General features: G+C 40.6%; 1 protein-coding gene across 2 annotated transcripts in view; it reads left to right on the top strand.

Annotated features, from left to right (window-relative positions):
* The window catches only part of SYNE1 (spectrin repeat containing nuclear envelope protein 1), a 457258-nt gene that overhangs the window by 410004 nt on the left and 23263 nt on the right, over positions 1-23991 (top strand). For both annotated transcript variants that reach the window (XM_077775982.1, XM_077775981.1), the window contains 7 exons: positions 1964-2126; positions 13102-13289; positions 14604-14754; positions 18387-18569; positions 18819-18956; positions 20918-21109; positions 22100-22433. In XM_077775982.1, coding sequence (XP_077632108.1) covers positions 1964-2126; positions 13102-13289; positions 14604-14754; positions 18387-18569; positions 18819-18956; positions 20918-21109; positions 22100-22433 — 1349 coding nt within the window. The remainder of the gene's footprint in view (positions 1-1963; positions 2127-13101; positions 13290-14603; positions 14755-18386; positions 18570-18818; positions 18957-20917; positions 21110-22099; positions 22434-23991) is intronic.

Consider the following 23991-nt stretch of genomic DNA (forward strand, 5'->3'; position numbering starts at 1 on the left):
CCGCCCCCGCCCCCCCCACCACCACTCTTCCTTGAAGTTTTTCCTGCCTTTGGTTTCATGCCCCACTTTCCTGGGGCGCCTTCTTCCTTTCTGATTTTTTTTTCTTTTTCTGTATCTCCTAGTCCTCCTTCATCAGCCAGCCTTTTAAAATTCATTCTCTTCACCAGTTCCCTTTCAGAGTGAAATACACCCTTTCACAGGCCCTCGCTCTGTGCCAGCAATACCTAAAGCAATGGCACAAACCCTGGCCTCTCCTCTACACCCAGGAACTACATTTCCATGCGTGTCTGCCTGACCTCCAGACTCGTCATATTGCAAACTTCCTGCACCATTAACCGTGAACCTGCTTCTCATCCTGTATGCTCCGAGATGGCAGCATCCATCTGCTCACATCATTTGTTAACTCCCTCTGTCTCCCATCATGGCAGTCCATGAATTTAGCAGTCCCTGCCCCGCGGGCAGGCTTTTGATGTAAGCTGCTTGGGCTGTTCTGGTTACTTCTGGAATGGTCTTCCACATGAGCCTCACTTCAGACTCACACACTCAAAATCAGAGCTGATCCTATCATTCCTGGGCAACATTCCTGTTTATCTTTAAAGTTCACACAGAGCCAGTATGGTGTCACTGCAGGCTGTTTATAATCTTTCTCCAGACCATCCATGCATCCTGTCTCAGCACAATTGCATCTCTTTGGCTTCTCTTCCCCACCATCCCCACCCCCTCAGTCACTACCCCTCTGGCATCACAGCACTCTGCCTCCCATATCTCTGATTTTCTTTCCTGCGTTTCCTAGGCCAGAAATCTTCTGCTTGGCTAGTATCCACCTGTCAAGATGCAGCTCATATATTATTTCTTCATTTTCCCCTCTTTCAGCAAAGTCGAAGCTCTTCGGTGGCTGGGATGAAGCTTCAGTCATCATTGTATTTCTGTCGCCTAGCTCCATGTCCACCTAGCATTGTAGATATTTGTAGAAGGAATACAGACATGAACCAATGGAGACTGAACAAGCGAATGAATGATTCCTGAAAGCGGCCAGACAGAATTGATCCCTCCCTATTTATTAGCCAGGGACTTGGTTCATCAGTTTAGTTCTTACCACACTGTGGTATGTTTCATTGTTGACATGTCCAGATTTCCAGTCAGATTGTACATTTCATTAGGAAAATAATCAAGTCTTATATATTTTGTCTTCCCAGCATCTTACACATAGGATGTCCACACATGATTGTTAGAGAAGTGGCAATCTTAAGCAAATTGATTTTTAATTCTTCCTGGAAAGAATGGGAAAACATTGTTTCAAAAGATACTGTATAGCAAATACTGCATTGAACTAGGCTTTGGAGGCGAAACTAGATGGCGGTCGGCCTTGAGCTGCCCTCTGCTGCTTGTAGCTCAGTGGGTCCTCAGTGACCTTTAACGAGATCTGGCACTAAGTGCATGTGATCACTCACTGATCATGCATCTTAAGTGTGCTTTCTTCTTTTAGCTGAGTTTGCTGAAATAAATCCCACCAGGACTAGAGTAACCAGAACCATGAATTGGTTATCTGTTTTGGTGCCAGTCATTTGAAAATGTTCATTTTTTTGCTCCCACATATTTTTCATATTAGTGTAAATCACGTAATTTGTGGAAATGACAATTTTGGTGACAACCATAAGGTTTCTGTCACTGTTGCTATAGCTATGTCAAGCATCATTGTCGCTGACTTCATTGACTGTTTCCCATATAGTCTGCATTATTCAACTCATTCATATCTATACACATACTCTTCCTTTTATAGAGATGAGGAAACAGAGACACAGGAAGGGTGTACAGCTACCCAAAGGCACAGCCAGTAAGTGGCTAGGCTGAGCTGGACTTTGACTTTAGGCAACTTGGCGCCCGACCCCGTGCTCACTTTTGCTCACAAGGGAAACTTGAGTGGGGCCTCTCACTGAAGATGAAGTCTCTCCTCTGCCCACAGGGTGAAGAAGCTGAAGGAGACACTGGTGGCTGTACAGCAGCTGGACAAGAACATGAGCAGCCTGAGGACGTGGCTGGCTCACATCGAGGCAGAGCTGGCCAAGCCCATAGTCTATGATTCCTGTGACTCGGATGAAATACAGAAAAAGCTTACTGAGCAGCAGGTAAAACTTAAAACAACTAAAGGAAGTAAGTAGGCTCTTGAACATCTGTGCTCTAGGCCAGGATACAAGAGGTGGATGTGAGATGGTGAGTGAATCGAGAAGGAAAATCAGGAGGAAGCTAGACCAGATTGCTGAGAAAGGAGAGGGAGGCTTGGGCAGGGCAGATGTTTGGGGCACGTAGGTCCCATGTCACCAAGGAGTTAAGTCTCAAGAAGATACGCTATCTTAGGGATAATGTCATTGGTCCACGAAGAAGACATCCTAAACTGCTTGGGTTGTAGTGTTCATAAGAGTGCTGACAATTTTATTGACTTCTATGTAGGTCACTAGTCCACCACTACATCCATAGAAAGGAGCCTTTTTTTCCTGCATTTGGTGTTTGAATGGAGATTACAGTACATCCTTAGAGTTTTTAGAGTCTGAAATAATTGTTTTGCAAGGAGTGTTCCATGACTTACCCACGCGCTGTGCTTTGACCTTAATGTGTGCAGCAAAGGCGGTACATCACACCCGCATACAGTATACCAGCCACCAGAGCAAAAAAGAGTGACCGTGAAAAATGCCTACAGGAAGGATTTTTCCCTCCTATTCCTCTTCCTTGTTCTTAATAAGCATAGCAGACTCCAACTGTTAGTAGAAAAGGCCATAAATCCCCCATAAGAAATATTGCTACTCCATGACTTTAGATTGTCCTTGAAAATTCTATCCACACTATGGTTACTTCCATTACATTTAGGTCATTATAGCCAAGTTGCTTAACTTAAAAATACTACAAAACATAAACAGACCCATTTATGAAATCTTGCAAAATAGTCTATGTGCTTACTTTATTTTGTGAACTATTTAAACCAATACAGAGAGATATTAAAATACAGTTTTTAGATAGTGGGAATATATTAATATTTAAATTAGAATTTCTTTTCTAAAATAATATGAGTGGGACATTTTCCCAGTTTTGTAAGTTTAAAGCCCTGTGATGGACTCTCTTGTGTTTGAAATTCTGATTATTTCACTGATGGGGGTTTCGGTTGGCCTGTAGCTCCCTGAGCACTCCTGGAGAACATGGTAATGACATCTACCAGTGAGAACTGGTAAAAGGAGCTCAAATCCTAATAGCCAGTATTGTAATTTAGTAAGTGAAAGATAATCAAAATGGTGTCTAATTAAATACGGCAAATCTATCATATACATTTATAGCCTTACCCACTTCTAAACCCCAATAAAATGAAAGTAAAGGGGAAAGAAGGTCAAAACCCACAATGGAAAAGAGACCAGGAAAGATGATAACAGATGACAGATGCCCGTCGGAATTTGGGAAGATAGAGCGGATAGATGACTAGTTACTGCTATCAGCAGGATGGAGGACGGAGAAAGGGGATTCGTGCCGTAGAAATCCGAGAAGACTCATGATGTGCAGACAGCAAATCTGTAGGACTTTCAAATAGAAGATTGCTTGAAAGTCTGAATAAGGAATGGTTTGACTGGCAGATGCCCCTAATCCTGGGCCACTAGGCAACTCCCGCCTATTAACTCCAACAGAAGACCCAAGGTTTACTCCCTGGACAGGGCAGCCCAAAGGGACTTTGGGGTTTGGGGCTGCAGGGAACCACTGAGGCTGGAGCCACTATATGAAAAGTAGATTAAATGAAATACTCTGTACCTAACGATCTAACTCCCACCTCCCCAGCCCCCACCATGTCACTGGCCAGGTTTATATCACAGCCAGGATTAACGCAAGAGTTTTAAAATCCAATTCAGTTATTTCATAAAAGTCCCTCACAAAAATATTAAAAAGGAAAAAATTATTAAATTAGTAATGTAACATAATTTCCCCAACCTGAAACATGTATAGAGTGGACCCTTGAACAGCAAAGGTTTGAACTGCATGGCTCCACTTATATGTGGATTTTTTATGCAATAAATCATGCAGTAGATATATTTTCCCTTCCTTAAAATTTTCTTTTTTCTAGCTTGCTTTATTGTAAGAATATAGCATTTAATACCTATAAAATGCAAAATATTTGTTATTTGACTGTTTATGTTTTTGGAAAGGCTTCTAGTTGACAGTTGGTTGTCAGTAGTTAAGTTTGGGGGGAGTCAAGTGTTATACGCAGATTTTCAACTGTGAGGAAGGGTTGGTGCCCCCAAGCCCCACTTTGTTCAAGGTCAGCTGCACTTCTAGAGCATAAACCCTACAAATGCCCAGGAAAAATAGAAATAAAGCCAAAACCATTATAAAATTTCAGAACATGGGAAACAAAGAGAACTTTATGGTTTCCAAGATGAAAATATCTGATTTCTCCAAAACAATGCTGGAAGCTAAAAGACAGTGATACAGTATCTCCAGAAGGCTGAGAAAGTTATTCATAATTTAGACTACTATACCTGCCTTTTATTTAGTTTTTTAAATGTTTATTTACTTTTGAGGGGGAGAGAGAGAGAGAGAGAGCGAGCGAGCATGAACATGGGAGGTGCAGAGAGAGAGGGAGACACACAATCCAAAGCAGGCTCAGGTCTCTGAGCTGTCAGCACAGAGCCCAACATGGGGCTCGAACTCACAAACTGCGAGATCATGACCTGAGCTTAAGTTGGACGCTCAACCGACTGAGCCCACCCAGGCACCCTGCACCTGCCTTTTAATATACAAAATATTTACCTCATATGCATATATTCTTAGGAAGCTAATTAAAGATGTTACATATACTAAAATGAGAAGAAAAATAATATAAAACATCAGAGAGAGGAAAACTCCCAGAATGGGTGGTGAAGGAGTGCCCCAGATGCCAGCTGACCTGAAGCATTGGAGAAGGGGGTTGGCCGCTCTGGGACGGGTGTTTCCAAGGAGTAAGACAGTTGAACCATGTACATGATGAACTTAACCAGACTGGAAGGATTTTTATTAGTGCCATAAAACAAAGGATGGAAGGTAGGAATGAATATTCATGTTTTAAAGAGAGGGAGAGAGCTACTGATTCCATAAACACAAAAATATGTGTATATAAGAAAAGAAATCTAACCATTGCATATGTTTTTGCTCAGAAGTGAAAAAGATTAAGTAATCTTATTAAATAACCACAATCATGCAAACAGTCATTATTGGTCCAGCTAGAAGATGTGCTCAAACGGTAACTTGAGCCCTGGAAGTCAGGTAGAAGTTGATTCCATCTCTACTATAGAAGCACATATAATGTCGAAATTAAAAAATCAAGAAATAGCAACATAAACATGCTACTTAGAAACACAGAAATTAAAACAGGAAGGCAGAGCTCCAAGAGATGGAAATGGTTATTTCTGGAAAATTAGAATCAGGAGTGAAAAGGGAACTACTTCACTGCGAGCTTAGTAGTAGTTTTAAATTTTTAATATATTAATATATGTTCATATTGCCTTTTAATTAAATTTTAAGTTAAAGTTGGAAAAAAAAAAGGAAACAACTGTATACCAATGGTTAAAAGTAAAGACTCCCTGGGTTCAAATCTTTTCTGCATGGCCTGGGACAACGTAATGAACTATTTTAATCCTCAGATCCCTTATGTATAGAATGCTGATAATCAGAGTGCATGGCTCACAGTGTTGTTATAAAAATTAATATGAAAAGTACTTAGCACAGCACCTAGAACAAAGTGGTGCTTAGTAAATTTTATTTCAATTCTGTCACATTCACTACAGTTTCTTTGTGGCAAGTGTTTAACCATGATTCTGTAAAAAATTAATAGCATTTGGGATCCAATGTTGTAAAAGACAGACAAGTAGTATTCTGTCTCCAAAGGGGAAAATTCCTTTGAATATTTAAAAAGAGATTAAGCTGAAATACATGTTCTTCTAGTCCCTTCTGTGGATTTTCTATATGTTTCTCTTGCCAGTGCACATAATTATTATATACTTAATTGGGCAGAAATATATGTAGACTTGAGATGGACTCAGAGAGCATTTTGTCAACTTTCTCTGTGTTATGGATGAATAAGTATAAATTCAGAAACACTGTATGTCAGTTCAGAACCATTGCCAATGGGGGTTAAAGCTGAGACTAAAATCTTTATCTGTGTGAGAGCACTCACCCATAATTTAACTCCCCTCAAGCTTAATTCATATATTGATTTTAACAAAAACTTTTGAGCAGATGCACAAGGGGTCTTTTCTCTGATATTTACTGTGTGAACCTGGTTGAGCTCCTGGAGGTAAATTTCACCAAACTGGGCAGCCTCACCCATAACTGGGTCCTCTGGAATTTTTAACTCTATTGTCTATATTGAGCCTCCCCCAATCTGTCAGTTACAATTCTCATTTTCATGTTCTGGCCCTCATTTCCACAATGCGCTCCCGATGGGTCTCTGCTCCAGGGTAGAGGAGTCACTTCATCTATATGACTATATAGGTTATTTCCGACGTAAGTCTCCCTCACAAAAAGACCAACAAGCAATTATCTATAAACATGGCACCGCTGTAAAATTCCCAAAACCCAAGGGTGAAGATGAAGCACCCACCTGGAACCCAGAGACCAGAAGGACCACATTAAAGGGTAAGAGGAGTGGCAACACTCTGACCACGTTGTCCTTCATGGCTGGCCCAGAACTGCATTGAGAGGGCACCTCCTGGCCAATGTGGGCATCTGGCTCCCCTGACTCTCCCACCCTTACCAGGAGCCCCAGTTGGATCTCATCTCATAGGAATCACTAAGGGAACGTGTATGGCTTCACTACTGGGGATCAGTTAGTGAGGGAGAAGGGGGCTGAGGCTTACAGCAACCAGTCCTCACGTCTTGGCAGACCATATTCCTGTTTGCAGCTGCACCCAAGCCTGTGTCTCTGCCCATCAGCAGAGCCCAGCCAGTGGCCCTGTCTGACCTGGGAGTTCACTTGGCCATTTTGCCTGATTTGGGTCCCCAGACAATGGACCATATTGAGCTTGGAGCCCTAGAAACCATCTGACCTGGGTAGAGAAGCCAATTCCCAGCCCCGCCCAACAGCTGAGCCTAGCCTTCATCCTTCCCCACCAGAAAGCTTGGCCAGAGAACCCAGGCAACCATGGAACCCATCCAATAGCCTTGTTTGAGCAGGGAGCCATGCCAGCAGCCCTACCCAACTGCTGAGCGTAACTTCTGGCCCTACATAATCAGGGAGTCTGGAAAGTGACCCTGGACAACCTCAGAGCTCAACCTACAGCCTTACCCAGCCTATAACTATACCCAGCCACAGAGCTCAGATGATAACCCCACTCAGCAGTAGAATTCAACCTATGGCCTTCTCTGATTGCTGAACATAGCCTGCAACCTTATTCAGGCAGGGAGGCCAGCCCGTGATTCCAATCAACCACCAAGCATAGCCTGCGGCCCCACATGACAAAAAGGCCTGGACAGTGACCCAGTTCAACCATGGAGCATAGTCTGTAGCCCCACACACGTTGGGATACAGCTGAAGGCCCATCCTAATTAGAGAGCCCAGCCAGTAACTTTGGAAAGAGTAACACAGCCAGTGGCCCACCTGATGGCAAAGACCAGACTATCATCATCTCCCCCGATTCCTGGGCGTAGCCTGCAGCCCTGCCAAAGGCTACACCTGAGCCCAGAGTCCAGCCAGCAGCGCCATATGGTCTGAGAGCACAGTCTGATATCCCACTTAAGCGGAAGTGATTGCAGAGCCCAGCCTCCCCAGTCACCGAGTCCAACCAGACACTGCCTTGTTAGGGAGCACAGCCTGTGACCTCCCCCAGCTAGCGATGATTGCGGAGCCTAGCCAGCAACACCTCTCCCCACCTTCCCCCCCCCCACCACCTCAGAGCATGAAACGTTTTCCAGCGTCAGCTATACAAAACAAATCCAAGAAAACGTAATTTATATCAAGTGTCTTTTCCAACTACAATGATGTGAAACTAGAAATCAATAATAGGAAGAAGGCTAGAAAATTCACAAATCCATGGAAATAAAACAATACACTTCTAATCAAAGAAGAAAACAAGAAGAAAATTAAAAAATATCTTGAGGCAAACAAAAAAGGAAACACACAACATACCATAACTTATGGAGTTCTGCAAAAGCAATTCTAAGAGGGAAGCTTATAGTGATAAATGCTTATATGAAGAAAAAAGTCAAATAAATAACCTAACTTTGTACCTCGAGGAACAAACTAAACCCAAAATTGGCAGAAGGAAGGAAATAAGAGATTAGAGCAGAAATAAATGAAATAGAGAATAAGAAAACAGTATAAAAGATTAACAAAACTGAGCTGGTTCTTTGAAATGATAAACAAAATTGAAAAACCTTTAGCTAGGCTAACCAAAAAAACAAAGAGTGTAAACCCAAATAAATAAAAATTATAAATGGAAGTGGAGACATTATAGGAAATACAAAGGATCATCAGAGAAGTGGATAAATGCCTAGAAACATACAGCTTAACAAGACTGAATTCTGAAGAAATAGAAAATATGAACAGGCCCATAATGAGTAAGAAAGCAGAATCAGTCATGAAAAACCTCCCAACAAAGAAAAGTCCAGGACCAGACGATTTCACAGGTGAAATCTATCAAACATTAAAGCCAGTTCTTTGTACTCTTCCAAAAATTTAAGGAAAAGGGTACACTCTCAAGTTCATTTTATAAGGCTAATGTAACCCTGATACCAAATCCAGATAAGGACACTATAAGAGAAGAAAACTATAGGCCAATATCCATGATACATATAGGTGCAGAAATTCTCAACTGAGTCCTGGCAAACCAAATTCAATAGCACACTCAAAGGATCATAATACACCATGATTTACACGGATTCATCCCTAGGATGCAAAACTGGTTCAACATATGCATATAAAAATAAATATGATACATTACATTACTAGAATGAAATACAAATATAGTAGCATCTCAATAGATGCAGAAGAAGCATTTAACAAAATTCAAATGATAAAAATTCTCAACAAAGTGGGTATTGTACCTCAACATAATAAAGGCAATATAATTAGCCCGCAGCCAACATCATACTCAATGGTAAAAGGTTGAAAGTTTCTCCTCTAAGATCAGAAACAAGACGGGGTGCCCACTCTCACCAGGCCTGTTCAACATAGTACTCCAAATCTTAGGCATGATAATCAGGCAAGAAAAAATAAATAAATAAAAGGCATCTAAATGAGACAGGGTGATACCAAATGGCCTTTGTTTGTAGATGACATAATCTTACATACAGAAAATCTTAAAGACCCTACCAAAAAAAGTGTTAGAACTAAAAAAATTCGGTTAAGTTACAGGATACAAATTTAACAAACACTAATCTGTGGCATTTCTTTTTTTTTTTTAAGTGTATTTATTTATTCTGAGAGAGAGAGAGACAGAGAGAGAAGGAAAGAGAGAATCCCAAGCAGGCTCCATAGCGTCAGCTCAGAGCCTGATGCAGGGCTCAATCTCATGAACCGTAAGAATATGACCTGAGCCAAAATCCAGAGTCAGATGCTCAACTGACTGAGCTACCTAGGCACCCCAATCAGTTGCATTTCTGTACACTAATAATGAACTATCTTGGGGAAAAAAAGAAAACAATCCCTTTATAATAACATCAAAGACAATAAAATACTTAGGAATAAATTAATCAGGGAGCTGAAAGATCTCTACACTGAAAACTATTAAGACACTGACGAAAGACATTAAAGAAAACACAAATACATGGAAAGATATCCCATGTGTATAGATTGGAAGAATTAATATTGTTAAAATGAGCATGCAGCCAAAGCTATCTATAGATTCACTACAATCCCAATCAAGATTTCAATGGTACTTTTTACAGATATAGAAAAACAATTCTAAAATTTATATGGAATTACAAAAGATCCCAAATAGCCAAAACAATCCTGAGAAAGAACAAAGCTGGCGTTATCGCACTTCTTTATTTCAAACTATGTTACAAAGGTATAGTAATCAAAACTGTATGTTACTGGCATAAGGACAAACACATAGACCAATGGAACAGAATTGAGAGCCCAAAAATGCACCCATGCATCTATGGTGAAGTAATATTTGACAAGGGAGCCAAGAATATCCAGTGGTAAAGGATAGTCTCTTCAAAAAATGGTCTTGGAAAAACTGGACATTCACATGCAAAAGAGTGAAACTGAACCTCTATTTTATACCACTTACAAAAATTAACTCAAAATAATGTATTAAAGACTTAAATGGGAGACCTGAAACCATAAAATTCCTAGAAGAAAACATAGGGGAAAAGCTTCTTGACATTGATTTTGGAGATGATGTTTTAGATATGGCACCAAAAGTATAACCAATAAATAAATAAACAAGCAAACAAGCTGGACTAAATGAAGCTAAAAAGCTTCTGCAAAGCAAAGTAGTGATCAGCCAAATGAAAAAGCAACCTCTAGAATGGGAGAAAAGATTTGCAAATCACATATCTGAGGAGGTTAATACCGAGAATACGTAAGGAGTTCACAAAACTCAATAGCAAAACTAGTAATAAGGATAATGATAATTCAATTTCAAAAATGGGGCAAGAGACATGATTAGGCATTTTTCCAAAGAAGATACTAAAATTCCCAACAGGTACATGAAAAGATGTTCTACATCATTAATCATCATGGAAATGCAAATCAAAACCACAATAAGATATCACCTCACACTTTTTAGAATGCCTGTTCTCAAAAAGCAGAACCCTAGTGCACTATTGGTGGGAATGTAAGTCAGTATCATCACTATGGAAAACATTATGGAGGTTTCTTAAAAAATTAAAAATAGAGCTACCATGTGATCCAGTAAAACTTATTCCACTTCTGGGTAAGTTTTGGAAAGAAATGAAATCATTATCTTAAAGCGAATCCCCACACACCGCATTCATTGAAGCATTATTTACAACAGTGAATACATGAAAACAGTCTAAGTATCCATCAATAGATAAATGGATAAAGAAAATGTGGTATATATACACAATGGGATGTTGTTTAGGCATAAAAAGGGAAATACTGCCATTTCCAACAATGTGGATGAACCTTAAAGTCATCATGCTAAGCAAAATAAGTCAGAGAAAGACAAATGCTGTATGATCTCACTAACATGTGGACTCTAAAAAAATTGAACTCATAGAAACAGATAGTAGATTAGTGGTTACCAGAGATGGGGGTGATGGTGAGGGAAATGAATGAAGGTGGTCAAAGGGTAAAAACGTCTACTTATAAGATAAATCCATTCTAGAGATGTAATGTTCAGCATGATGTCTATAGTTAATGATACTGTGTTACATATTTGAAAATTGCTAAGAGAGTAGATCTTAAAAGTTCTCAACATATACACACACACATTTGTAACTATGTGAGGTGATAGATATTAGGTAAACTTATTGTGGTAATCTTATTGTGGTAATCATTTCACAATATATACATACATCAAGTCATCACATTGTGCATCTTAAGCTTACACAATTTTATATGTCAGGTATATCTCAATAAAGCTGGGAAAAAACCCTTTTGAGTACTTGGGGAAATGCTATAACTTTTTTAAAAGTATTGATTATGTTCATGTACCTAACAGTACTTAACAAATGTATCTCTGTATACAAAGGCACTTTAAGACCAAAACTTTACTTGGTGATCTCATTCACAGATGTCTGTCTTCATCTTTGAGTAAATATTTAGTTCAATTTTATATTTTTTAGACCAGCAGTTCTTGTGATGATTTCCCCATAACTGAAATTCAGAGATTATGTAAGAGATCTGAAAGGACGGTTTAGTGAAATAGAAATATTTTTAATAGAATCTGTCTTCTTTTATAGTTCATAACATCTCCAAATAGTAATGAAAGGCATTGTTATTGCATTAGACAATAAGCTGATGTTTGCATAGAAGACCTTGTAACATGGTGTTAAAAAGGAAAAATAGGAGGAAGAATATACACACAAAAATACAAATCTCAGCTATTTGAAGAAGTTGAGGAATTCTTGTTAGAACAAGAATAAAGTTCGGAAAATCCAAGAATTTTTTTAAAGAAAAGGAAAATACATTAAGGAATTTGATGAATAATAGGGCAAGCAAAATTACCAGTGGCCTCACTTTTAATAATGAAATACTCTGAGCAAATTGAGTTAAAAGCTCAGTAGAAAAAGGAACATACATTTTGCATTTACATTTTATGCAGTTAACATGGAGACTCTACATGGTGGTATCCTGGGGAAATTCAGTGCCTTGTTTATCATCATCATCTTTCTGTTTCTGCCCTACCTTTAAAATTGCTCCCCGAGGAAGCTGTTGATGTTATGATGTCATACGTGATAGGGAACGTAGGTCTTTTAAATGGTACTTTTAATGATGGTGGAATTAGCTATTTTAAGCAGTTTGCACATCTTTGGAGATGAAATGCCAGTTCTTAAGTGGCAGTACTTTAACAAGAGCACATGTATTTCTTTGGTTGGTTGATTGATGTACTGGAATGGAAGTGATATCTGTGAAGTACAGTCTGGGGCAAGAGTTATTTTTCAATCACTAAAGAAGCTAGTTTTATTCTTTTTTAAATTTTTTTAATGTTTTTATTTTATTTTCAAGAGAGAGAGACAGAGCATGAGCAGGGGAGGGTCAGAGAGAGAGGGAGACACAGAATCTGAAACAGGCTCCAAGCTCTGAGCTAGCTGTCAGCACAGAGCCTGACGTGGGGCTCGAACCCACAGACCGCGAGATCATGACCTGAGCTTAAGTCGGATGCTTAACTGACTGAGCCACCCAGGCACCCGAAGCTAGTTTTATTCTTAATGTAATTAATAGTTTATTTCATTCATTCCATTTATATTTTGGCATTACTCACATAGCCAAAATTCTCCTAGATGAGTTTTCTCATCTTTTTGAGCTTGCTGTATTTCATAAATGAAGTTAAAGAAACGTCATTCAAGGAAGTAAGGTATTTGTCAGGATTTTGTCTAACCACTTACCAGTCCAGGAATACTGCATTTTCTCTCCTCGGTAGCCGAGGTTTTGAATAAAGCACGGCTCCTTCCCCACAGGAGCTTCAGAGAGACATCGAGAAGCACAGCACAGGCGTGGCCTCTGTCCTCAACCTCTGCGAGGTCCTTCTGCACGACTGTGATGCCTGTGCCACGGATGCCGAGTGTGACTCCATCCAGCAGGCTACCCGCAACCTGGACCGGCGGTGGAGGAATATCTGTGCCATGTCTATGGAGAGGAGGCTCAGGTAAGCCATGGGGCCCAAGGAACTGTGGCAGAGGATGGGCCAAAAAGAGGAAAAATGGCCACCCAGTGTATCCATTGCTCACCACTTCCTTTTGGTTGCCATGTCCAAAAATAGCACTGGTCTCCCAAACTTGCCATCTTCTACATTTCGTTGGAAAATACGTAGGAATACAGGTTAATACAGTAGTCTCCCCCACATTGCCCCTCATTTCTCTCTCCACGGTTTCAGTTTCCTACGGTCGAGCAGGATCCAGAAGCGGAGGATCTCACCTTCTGATGTACAGTCAGAAGGTCAATAGCAGCCTAACGCCAGACCCAACACCTACGTCATTCCGTTAATTTCATCCATCATCTCACATCATCACAGGAAGGGTGAATGCAGTACGATAAAATACTTTGAGAGACAGAGATCACACTCACATAACTTTTATTACAGTAGATTGTTATGACTGTTCTATTTTATTATTGGTTCATGTGGCTCACCTCTTACTGTGCCTAATTTATAAATTAAACTGCATCATATGTGTGTCTAGGATAAAACAAAGAACATTTAGGGAGTCTTGAAGCATATTATGCACGGATAAGGGGGGGCTACTGTATAAAAATATAACAAGCCAAACCATGCCTGACCTAATAGTTTAAATATAATTCAGAAAAATAAAAATACGCCCTTGCTGAACAAGTATGTTATTACAAAACTGGAGGTGTGAAAAATAATATTACTTTATTAAAAATGAAATAATAAAACAAAGAGCTTATCTTAAAAAAAAAAAACCTTTGAAATTCAAGGCAGTAAAAAATAGTGGTAGGTTAGAAAATTTTCATAATGATTTACAGTAACATATAATCTTCTGAACTGTTCGGAGAACTCTTGAAAAGTTAATATTTGCCTTGCTGTCATAGGTTAATTTCGATGAGGGTAAGTTTGATGTTGGGCTTAAATGCGTTTTCAGACCTTAGTTAGATTTCAGTGGAACCTTGGCCGTGAGTGTGTCCTGCAAACGTGGTATTGCACCTCTGAACCCCCTTGCACAGGTCACTTTAAGTGCTTATAATACACAATTTGACTAATCCCAAATCCAAAGCGGTAGGATGGGTACGAAGAAAAAACACGCCAAAACACACAGCTGTTTCATTTTAGTTCAAACAGTTGTCTCTTTTTCACTCTGGTCAGATTTGGCTGAAGGCACAGTTATTGTTTGGCACAACAGATGGCTGTTTGGGCTCGCTCAGCCCTGCCACAGGCAGCAAACAGGGCTCTGGAGCATAAACAGTCCCACACAATCAGATTCTGTTTTTTCATCATCTGTCTCAGAATTGAAGAGACGTGGCGATTGTGGCAGAAGTTTCTGGACGACTATTCTCGTTTTGAAGATTGGCTCAAGATTTCAGAAAGGACAGCTGCCTTCCCCAGCTCTTCCGGGGTGCTCTACACAGTTGCCAAGGAAGAACTGAAGAAATTTGAGGTGATTTTTAATCCCACACATTTCGTCCTTATCTTGCTATGAGCATAGCCAGCTAGTCGTTGGTATCCCAAGACATAAACTCACTGTTCGCCCACACGTTATTTCTTCACACAGCTGGGTGATGGCTCTGTGGTCATCTTTATTATGCCTCATAAGTAGGCAAAGAAGGGGGGAAATGAGGTTTGTCATTAAGATTCTCAAGAATTACAAGTAAAGCCATAATGGTAAGAAATTCTATTACAAAACACAAATCATGATTCCCAAAAAAAGATCTTGGGATTTTTTTTAATTTCATAATTCTTCACTATCAACCACCTAAGATGAAAATATGATGTTGTTTCATACTATCAAAATCTCTCCTTTATATTTTCTTGATTTTTATTTTATCTACTTAAGAGAATAGGTGTATAGACTTTTAAATCATTGCTAAATAGAGTTGGCTCCAGAATTAAGTAGAATAATTATAAGCCATTTCTAATGACAAATGAAGTGCAGTGTCATTCTTGAGTCACCAAAACTTTTCAATTACATAGAGATGAAAATAGCAGCGCTATCATCATATTCATGAAGGACATGTTCAATAACTGACTGTGGTATCTGGTCTGTGCGATCTCGAATCTGCTGTATCCCTGTGGGGATGACGATCCCCCAGCAGCTGCCTCTCATTTTCACAGAGGAACTGGCATAGCCTAAAACTCACCATGTTTCAATTTGAAGTTTCTTTTTCCATCCGTCCCCACTGACAGGCAGATATTGACAGCAAAGTTCTGGTGTGTGTATCTTACAAAACTCATTCTTGGTTGCTAATTCTGCCTCAGGCTCCCTGAGATGTTCATAAATAAGACTATGGGGGCGCCTGGGTGGCTCAGTCAGATGAGCGTCCAATCTTGGCTCAGGTCATGATCTCGCAATTTAGGCTCTCGCTGTCACCACGGAGCCTGCTTTGGATCCTCTGTCCCCCCCTCTCTCTCCACCCCTGCCCCATTCACACGCTCTCTCTCTCAAAAATAAGATAATGATAATTTTAAAAAGACTAAAAATCCAACCACAAGCAGCTGAATTCATTTTTACGTTGTAAAAATGCCAGTTTACCTGGCTTTTTTTTTTCTTTTTTTTTTTTGAGGCCAGTTAGAGTTAGTATGAAATTTGGTTTTTGTGCTTCTGGGGTTTGTAATCGAAGAATCCTAGATGAGCAGCTATTCGAATCTATAAAAATGCTCCAGTACTATGTAAAAGAAATAAGAATTACCCTGATGTATGAATATGGATTTATGTGTAACTCTGCCACTAAATTCCAGGAAAATAATTTCACATCTAAAATGTTTCCCCTGGGCCACCTAGGTGGCTCAGTCAGTTGGGCGTCTGACTTCGGCTCAAGTCATGATCTCGTGGTTCGTGGGTTCGAGCCCCATCTTGAGCTCTGTGCTGACAGCCAGCTCAGAGTCTGGAGCCTGTCTTTGGATTCTGTGTCTCCGTCTCTCTGACCCTTCCCCATTCTCTCTCTCTCTCTCTCTCTCAGAAATAAATAAAACTTGGAAAAAAATTTTTTAAATAAAATGTTTTCCCTTCAAAAATCCTAGTGCAAAGGCACAGTGAGCTGTATGGTAGAGTTCAGGTCCACCCGGTGTGAACCAGTGCTAGCAAAGTATCATCCTGTCTTATTACACTGTGCTTCATCAAGGTTAAAACCTCCTCTAATTGGCTTATACTACTAAGCAGATTATGCACAGTCCTTTCCGATGCTGTTTTAGACTCTCAGATTTTATGGCAAAAGTTAGCCATATAATTAGCTTCTACAGTAAATGATGTTATCATTTATCTCTTAGTTAATGTTCTTAAGAGACAGAAATAGATTTTAAAAAAATAAAATTTGAGGATAAGCGTTGCCTGTTCAGATGCACGCACCTGGGATGGACCTGGGTACCTACCCATTATGGTGGGAAAACATATTCTATGACTCCCAATAAGGGCAAAAGCTGAACTTGCCTCACCACTTCCTTTGCTGGAGAAATCATTTAAATTGTTTTATAGAATAGGAGGAGATTCGGTATGGGGGGGAAGGGGGGTGATGGGCATGGAGGAAGGCACTTGTGGGGATGAGCACGGGGTGTTATATGGAAACCAACTTGACAATAAACTATCTAAAAAAATAATAATAATTTTTAAAAAAGAAAAAAAGAGCCCAGTGTTAATAAAGTTGCAGACAAGAGGAAAAAAAAAAAAAGAATAGGAGATTAGCTTTACTAAGACGAAGTCTCTTAAAACGCCTCTCCGAAGGAAAGCCGTATCCGAGGCAAAGACGTGCCCTCAAGTAAACAGTGTGATAGGACAAAGGAAGCAGAATTCTGTGAGTTAGGGGAGTTCAGACCACTTAGTTGTACAGTTTTCTGTCTATTGTCAGGGTAAATGTCAGTCATAAATCATATACATGAGTTTGAAAAAAAAAACCCACTTCCTTTTATTTTGGCTAAATGATTCTTGTGGTAAAACTACCCTGTGTTGCAGAGAGAAAGAAGAAAAAGTATTTTACCTTTAGAAACTTGAAACTATACATAGGATAACCTCAAAAATAAGTAGACACAGGGGAATTGATCTACATTTTAATCACTTAAAAACAAATTTTTAATCTTAAAGAGTGACAGTGTGATTATTAAATTTGCCCAAGATATGTGAACTGGACCAAGAATGAAGGATGATTGATATAACATGGTAGGAATAAATGACTGTAAAAGAAAAAAATAAATAGACATTACAGCATATGGTGGTGCATGAGCTATAAAATGTTTTATTAAAAAATGAATAATTCGGGGCACCTGGGTGGCTCAGTAGGTTAAACGTCTGACTTCGGCTCAGGTCATGATCTCACGGTTCGTGGGTTCGAGCCCCGTGTCGGGCTTTGTGCTGACAGCTAGCTCAGAGCCTGGAGCCTGTTTCAGATTCTGTACCTCCCTCTCTCTCTGACCCTCCCCTGCTCATGCTCTCTCTCTCTCTCAGAAATAAATAAAACATTAAAAAATGTTTAAATGTATAATTCACAGGAACAACAAAAAAGAAACACAGCATGTTCCAAACTTTTCTCTAAGGTTACATGAATTTTACTATACTGCTTTCTTAAAAGTTAGTAACAGCTTGCATTTAGAAACCTTCTGCAAAAAAGTGGTTTTAATTTTTTTAATGGACATCAGAATTGAGGCTGTTTCTGGATTTTTAGGAGATTGCATCTTTCGCAAATAAAGAGAAAGTTCTGTTACAGACATCTTTGCTCAGTATTGACATCAGAAAATTTTGAAACTTTCAGCACACAGAAGTATGTGTGTAACTAGTTTGTTTCATGGGAAAATTTTTTCAAGCTCCTCAACATTTTAAAAACTATCATATAGGAACATGTGTATATCATACATGTATATGTATTTGTATATGTACATATATAGTTATTAACATTTACCGATTTATTTCATATTCTTGTTTGATCTACTTCCTTCCCTTAAGCCACACTAAGCATTATACTCTGCTTGTTAATAAGGGGAAGTAAACCTCATTAGAAATTGTCATTTCCCTGCCACTGCAGTATAAGGCCATACCGGGGGAGAGCTCTTCGATCCCCTCACTGCTGTGCTTCTCTGTGGTCTTAGGCCTTCCAGCGACAGGTTCACGAGAGCCTGACCCAACTGGAGTTGATCAACAAGCAGTACCGTCGCCTGGCCAGAGAGAACCGCACTGATTCTGCCTGTAGCCTAAAGCAGATGGTCCACGAAGGCAACCAGAGATGGGACAACCTGCAGAAGCGTGTCACCTCCATCTTGCGCCGACTCAAGGTCTGTGTCATGGTCAAGGTCCTGTCCCAGAAGACAGGATTGGGCCATTTGAACACATTAAAACATAATCTGAGTGATTTTATAAGATTGGGACGGCAAGTGTGGTATCCAGAGTTAACTGGAAGAGTAAACGATTGCAGAGTTCCCCTTGTTGAGGAAGTGACTTTCCGGAAGAACATTGGAATTGCTAGTGCCATCCCCATACGGGCATGTGAACTTTAATTCTCATTATTTCCTTTTGACATACAGCATTTCATTGGCCAGCGTGAGGAGTTTGAGACTGCGCGGGACAGCATTCTGGTGTGGCTGACAGAGATGGATCTACAGCTCACTAACATTGAGCATTTTTCTGAGTGTGATGTTCAAGCTAAAATAAAGCAACTCAAGGTAATGTAGTAGTGATTTCTCAAACTGCAAGGAAGTTCTGAAGAAGAAGGGATTTGTAGATCCTTTGGGGAAGAACACAGTAAAGAACTCTTCTGAAAAAATTCGTTCTTGCTTGACAAAAAGTTCAGAAAATACAAAATATATTACAAATGAAATAAAGAACATTACCCAGAGATGACAACCATTAACATACATACTTTTAATTATCAACTCCATTGCCAGGGTGTTAGGAACCTTGTTAGTTGGCTGTTGTTTTTGTTTCTAGCACTTTGTCTCTAACACCTTCAGAGAGTTTGACCTCCATGTTCCAAAGCGATACAGGTTTCTCATGTTGGGATTTCATTCCACATATTCCACATCCTTAGATGCCATGTTAGTTTTTTCAAGCATATCTGCCATGTTTCACTATACAGTTAGTGAATTGCAGTGGCTAGTTAAAAATTTAAACAGGAGTGATATACATTAGGAAAAAGGAGCCCCCCCCGCAAGAAGTGTTTTAACAACTTGAGTGTTATGCAAGGCAGCTTGTGAAACTTTCTTCTTGAGACAGATTTTTTTATTTTAGAGAATAGTCATGCTGCCCATTAATTTTTAGTTTTCATAATAATAGAAGGAAGCTACCCTTAATCATAGATTCTCAGGGTGAAAACATAAAATCGTGAGCCCTGAGAGTGTGCCCAACCATCTCTTCACACCCTCCCCCTCCTCCACTGAAACTTCCAAATCGTTTCACAGACAAATCAAAATTTTAAACCTTCAACAGGAAATTTCTACCAAGTGGTAGTTGAATCTTTTCTTATTATACTCTGGCAGAGTCAAAGAACTTATTACCATGCTCCCTTTCCCCCAGCAGCCTTTTCATTAGTGGACAATTTCAACTATTCCAGAAATTATTTTTATATTGCATTAAAATGTATCCATGTTGTCGGTCCCTACTAACCTCCTTTTTTTTTTAATGTTCATTTATTTATTTTTAATTTTATTATGTTTATTTATTTTCGAGAGAAACAGAGAGTATGAGCAGGGGAGGGGCAGAGACAGAGGGAGACATAGAATCTGAAGTAGGCTCCAGGTTCTGAGCTGTCAGCACAGAGCCTGATGCAGGGCTTGAACCCACACACTGTGAGATCATGACCTGAGCCAAAGTCAGACACGTAACCGACTGAGCCACCCAGGCGCCCCGAATGTTTATTTATATTTGAGAGAGACAGAGTGTGAGCAGGGGAAGGGCAGAGAGAGAGGGAGGCACAGAATCCGAAGCAGGCTCCAGGCTCCCAGCTGTCAGCACAGAGCCCAACGCGGGGCTCCAACCCACGAACTGTGAGATCATGACTGAGCTGAAGTCGGACGCTTAACCAACTGAGCCACCCAAGCTCCCCTTATCTCTTTTTAGTTGTATAGACTGAACCTGAATAATCCTCCAGGATTCCTTATTTTTCAAATAGTTATAATCTTTCCTGGTTATGTCCTGAAGCAAGGAAAGACTCCACCGAGAAGAATTGTATCATTAATTATCATTTGGATGGTTTCTCTTAGTCATGTTTGACCTATGATCAGGAAATCTAAACTTAAAATATTTGCTATAACTCTCTAAAATGTTAAATTTATTTCAGTGGCACTGTACTGCTTACCCTTGCTTTTCGTTGGGGATAACCAGCGCTATCAACTTTATGAGGGATTTGAATGTTTTTTTCCTGTGATTCTCTACCCACACTGTCTTTGGTGGTAAATTTTATTAGCCAAAGGCGCCTTTCTGGTCGTGGAATTTTGACGATTCCGCTTCTGACTCCTCTTCTGATTCAAAACGTTTATGTTTGACTTCAGAAAGTAATCGTCTCTTGGCTTGTCACTGCATATGGTAAATTCAATATCCCCCTGCATGGTTTTTCCAAATGTGTATCTTATAATTATTTTATGTCACTGTGAACAATAGAAGATTACATGAGATTTGTGTTCCGTAGGCCTTCCAGCAGGAAATCTCACTGAACCACAATAAGATTGAGCAGATAATTGCCCAAGGAGAACAGCTTATAGAGAAGAGTGAGCCCTTGGATGCAGCGGTCATCGAAGAGGAGCTGGATGAACTCCGACGTTACTGTCAGGAGGTCTTCGGGCGCGTGGAAAGATACCATAAGAAATTGATTCGCCTGCCTGTATGTAATTTTTTTTAAATTTTTAAATGTTTTATTTATTTTTGAGAGAGAGAGAGAGAGGACAGCGTGAGCAGGGGAGGGTCAGAGAGAGAGGGAGACACAGAATCTGAAGACAGGCTCCAGGCTCTGAGCTGTCAGCAGAGAGCTCCACACAGGGCTCAAATCCACGAACCACGAGATCGCGACCTGAGCCAAAGTTGGACGCTTAGCCGACTGAGCCACCCAGGTGCCCCAGTAATATTTTTTTCATTGTCACTAAATTGAAAGAGTGACAGCAGGTAAAAGCCCAGACTCTGGAGCTGGAATGCCTGGGCTCCAGTCTGACCTCTGACACGTGTTGGCTATATAACCTTGGACAAATCACTTGACGTCCTTGGCCTTGATGTCCTCACAGGTAACGCTGGTTTACTAATACTACCGACTTGTCAGACAGGATTTCTTTGGATATGATATCAGTTCATACATATGTAAAAATCCTTGAGTACTTGTCCCATATCTTTTTTGGAAGATAAAGCAGGCCCTAGAAGAATTGGGAGATGAAAATGAGCAATGTAAACAGTTACTCTGTTGATGAAGTTGTTTAGTTGAATTTTTTTTTCCTCTTCCACTTTCCTAACTGCTACCACGATCACATCACAAGACGCTACTGTTACAATATTTGGAATATTCTGTGATAAATTGTATTTTGTGTTTGGGCTATACGGTAAAAGAGGACCCGCTAAACTCTTATTAGTAATTTCCTTTTGTTCCTGAAATGTGCCATTGTGTATCTATTATGTTGCAGGCATGGTAGGAGGCTGCCTTTATTTACATTATCTTACTTAGTGATCAGAAGAATCTTATGTATTTGACGATAGGAAGTTACAAATTACCCCACTGAGGTAGATAAGCCTGAATCCCGAGGCTTGGTGAGGTGAGAGGCAGAACAAGAAGCGGTAAGGGCGTCATCTGACCGCTGCGGTAATGGAATTGGCTTGACTGCATTTCTAGCTCCCAGATGATGAGCATGACCTCTCCGACCAGGAGCTGGAGCTGGATGACTCTGCAGCTCTCTCGGACCTCCACTGGCGAGATACCTCTGCGGACAGCGTGCTCTCCCCCCAGCCTTCCTCCAACCCCTCCCTCTCACTCGCCCAGCCCCTGCGGAGCGAGCGGTCGGGACGAGACACTCCTGCCAGCGTGGACTCCATTCCCCTGGAGTGGGACCATGACTATGACCTCAGTCGGGACCTGGAGTCTGCTGTGTCCAGAACTCTGCCCTCGGAGGATGAAGAGGGGGGAGACGATAAAGATTTCTACCTCAGGGGAGCTGTTGGCTTATCAGGTAGGAAAGAGCTCTTCCCATAGGCCAACTTGAAAGAAAATGAAGAAGGCTGAATGTTAGATTAGAAATGTATAAGCTAAGCAGAATCATCTTCTCCCTTCTTCTGTTAAAGCAAATTGCGCAAAATAGAATAAGTGGATATAATGTGATTATCAGATACAGAACTTGGCATGACCATCGATTTGTCCCACATACACTTCCATTCTTACTCTATGACAAGGACTTTATAAAGTATTGGGGATACATGGGTCCTTTTGTCCTCAAAGAACTTACACTCCAGTGTGGACCCCAAACAGATACCAAGTGGCTGTGTGAAGTGTTAGTGCTAGGACAGCAATGTGCACGTGGTGGTACAGAAGCACAGCCAAGGCGTGACTAACCAGAGCTTCGAGGAAAAGCTTTAGGGAAAAGACTCTTGAGCTAAGATCAGAAGGGTAAATGGCAGTCGGATAGACGCAGTGAAGTTCAGAGGAAGAAAGGAGAGGGTTCCCGCCCAGCTTTATGATTAGCCGCAGGGCTTTTGGTCACCAGAAGCTTGCCCAGAATGACAAGGCTGTAGATTGGGAGACACAGAGTGGACAAAGAGGAGGTAGAGAGGCAAACCGGGGCCTGGTCACGAGCAGCCTACTCAGCCATGGAAGGGAGCTCTCTCCTGAAGGCACTGGAAAGCTACTGCAGTTCTCTAAGGAGGAAGTGATATGATCAGATACATATTGTCACAGAATTTGTCTCAATACTGTATAGGAGGGAGAACATTAGAGAAGAGCTCAAATGGAAACATTTTATGATCGAGGCGAGAAATGATAGTGGCCTGAACCAAAGAGTAGCACAGGTGGTAGAGAAAACAGAAGAGAAGTGAGAAATCGTGAGAAGTTCCTAAGCGATGATTAGATGAATTGGGATTGAGGTGAATCTCGGACTTGGGCATCTTGATGAAAGATGCAGGGAGCCCTAGGCCCCCCTGAAGACCACAAGAGGCAGAGAATGTTGTGGGTGTCTGTGGGCCAGAGGAGACAGGGCAGTGAGAAAGGGGGAGGTGATGGTTCAGCTGTGCACACCCTGAATCCGAGTTACTGCAGAAAATACAAATGGAATTCCCAGCAGTAGATGCACAGGTCTGAAGTTCTAGAACTGGAAATGCAGATTAGACAGCTCTCCACATATAAATGGTGATTATCCCTGAGGGAAGGGAAGAAATCACCCAAGAAGAGTGCAGAAAGCAAAACAAGAAAGACAGAACCCCAAGAAACACAGAGTGAAGGGATGGACAGAGAAAGAAGAACATTGCAAGGAAGGTAAGTAAAAGTAGAATAAATAATCAGAGGCCAATTTGTAGCACTGGTCAGTGCATTTCACACGTCTTCCGAAAGGCTGTTTCTGCTTGACTCTGATGGTTCACATTTGAATTCCCAAGGGTGTGATCCTGTCTAAAAAGAAAATAATTTCCCTTGTTTTTACTTTGCTTTTACAGTATAATCTACTAGACATCTCTCATCTACAGCAGTGCTATCTAGTACGTAGCCACCAGCCACATGTGATGAGCCAGCCCTGAAATGTG

Source organism: Crocuta crocuta, unplaced genomic scaffold, assembly GCF_008692635.1.
Source record: "Crocuta crocuta isolate KB4526 unplaced genomic scaffold, BGI_CrCroc_1.0 scaffold25, whole genome shotgun sequence".
In the NCBI taxonomy this organism is placed as follows: Eukaryota; Metazoa; Chordata; class Mammalia; order Carnivora; family Hyaenidae; genus Crocuta; species Crocuta crocuta.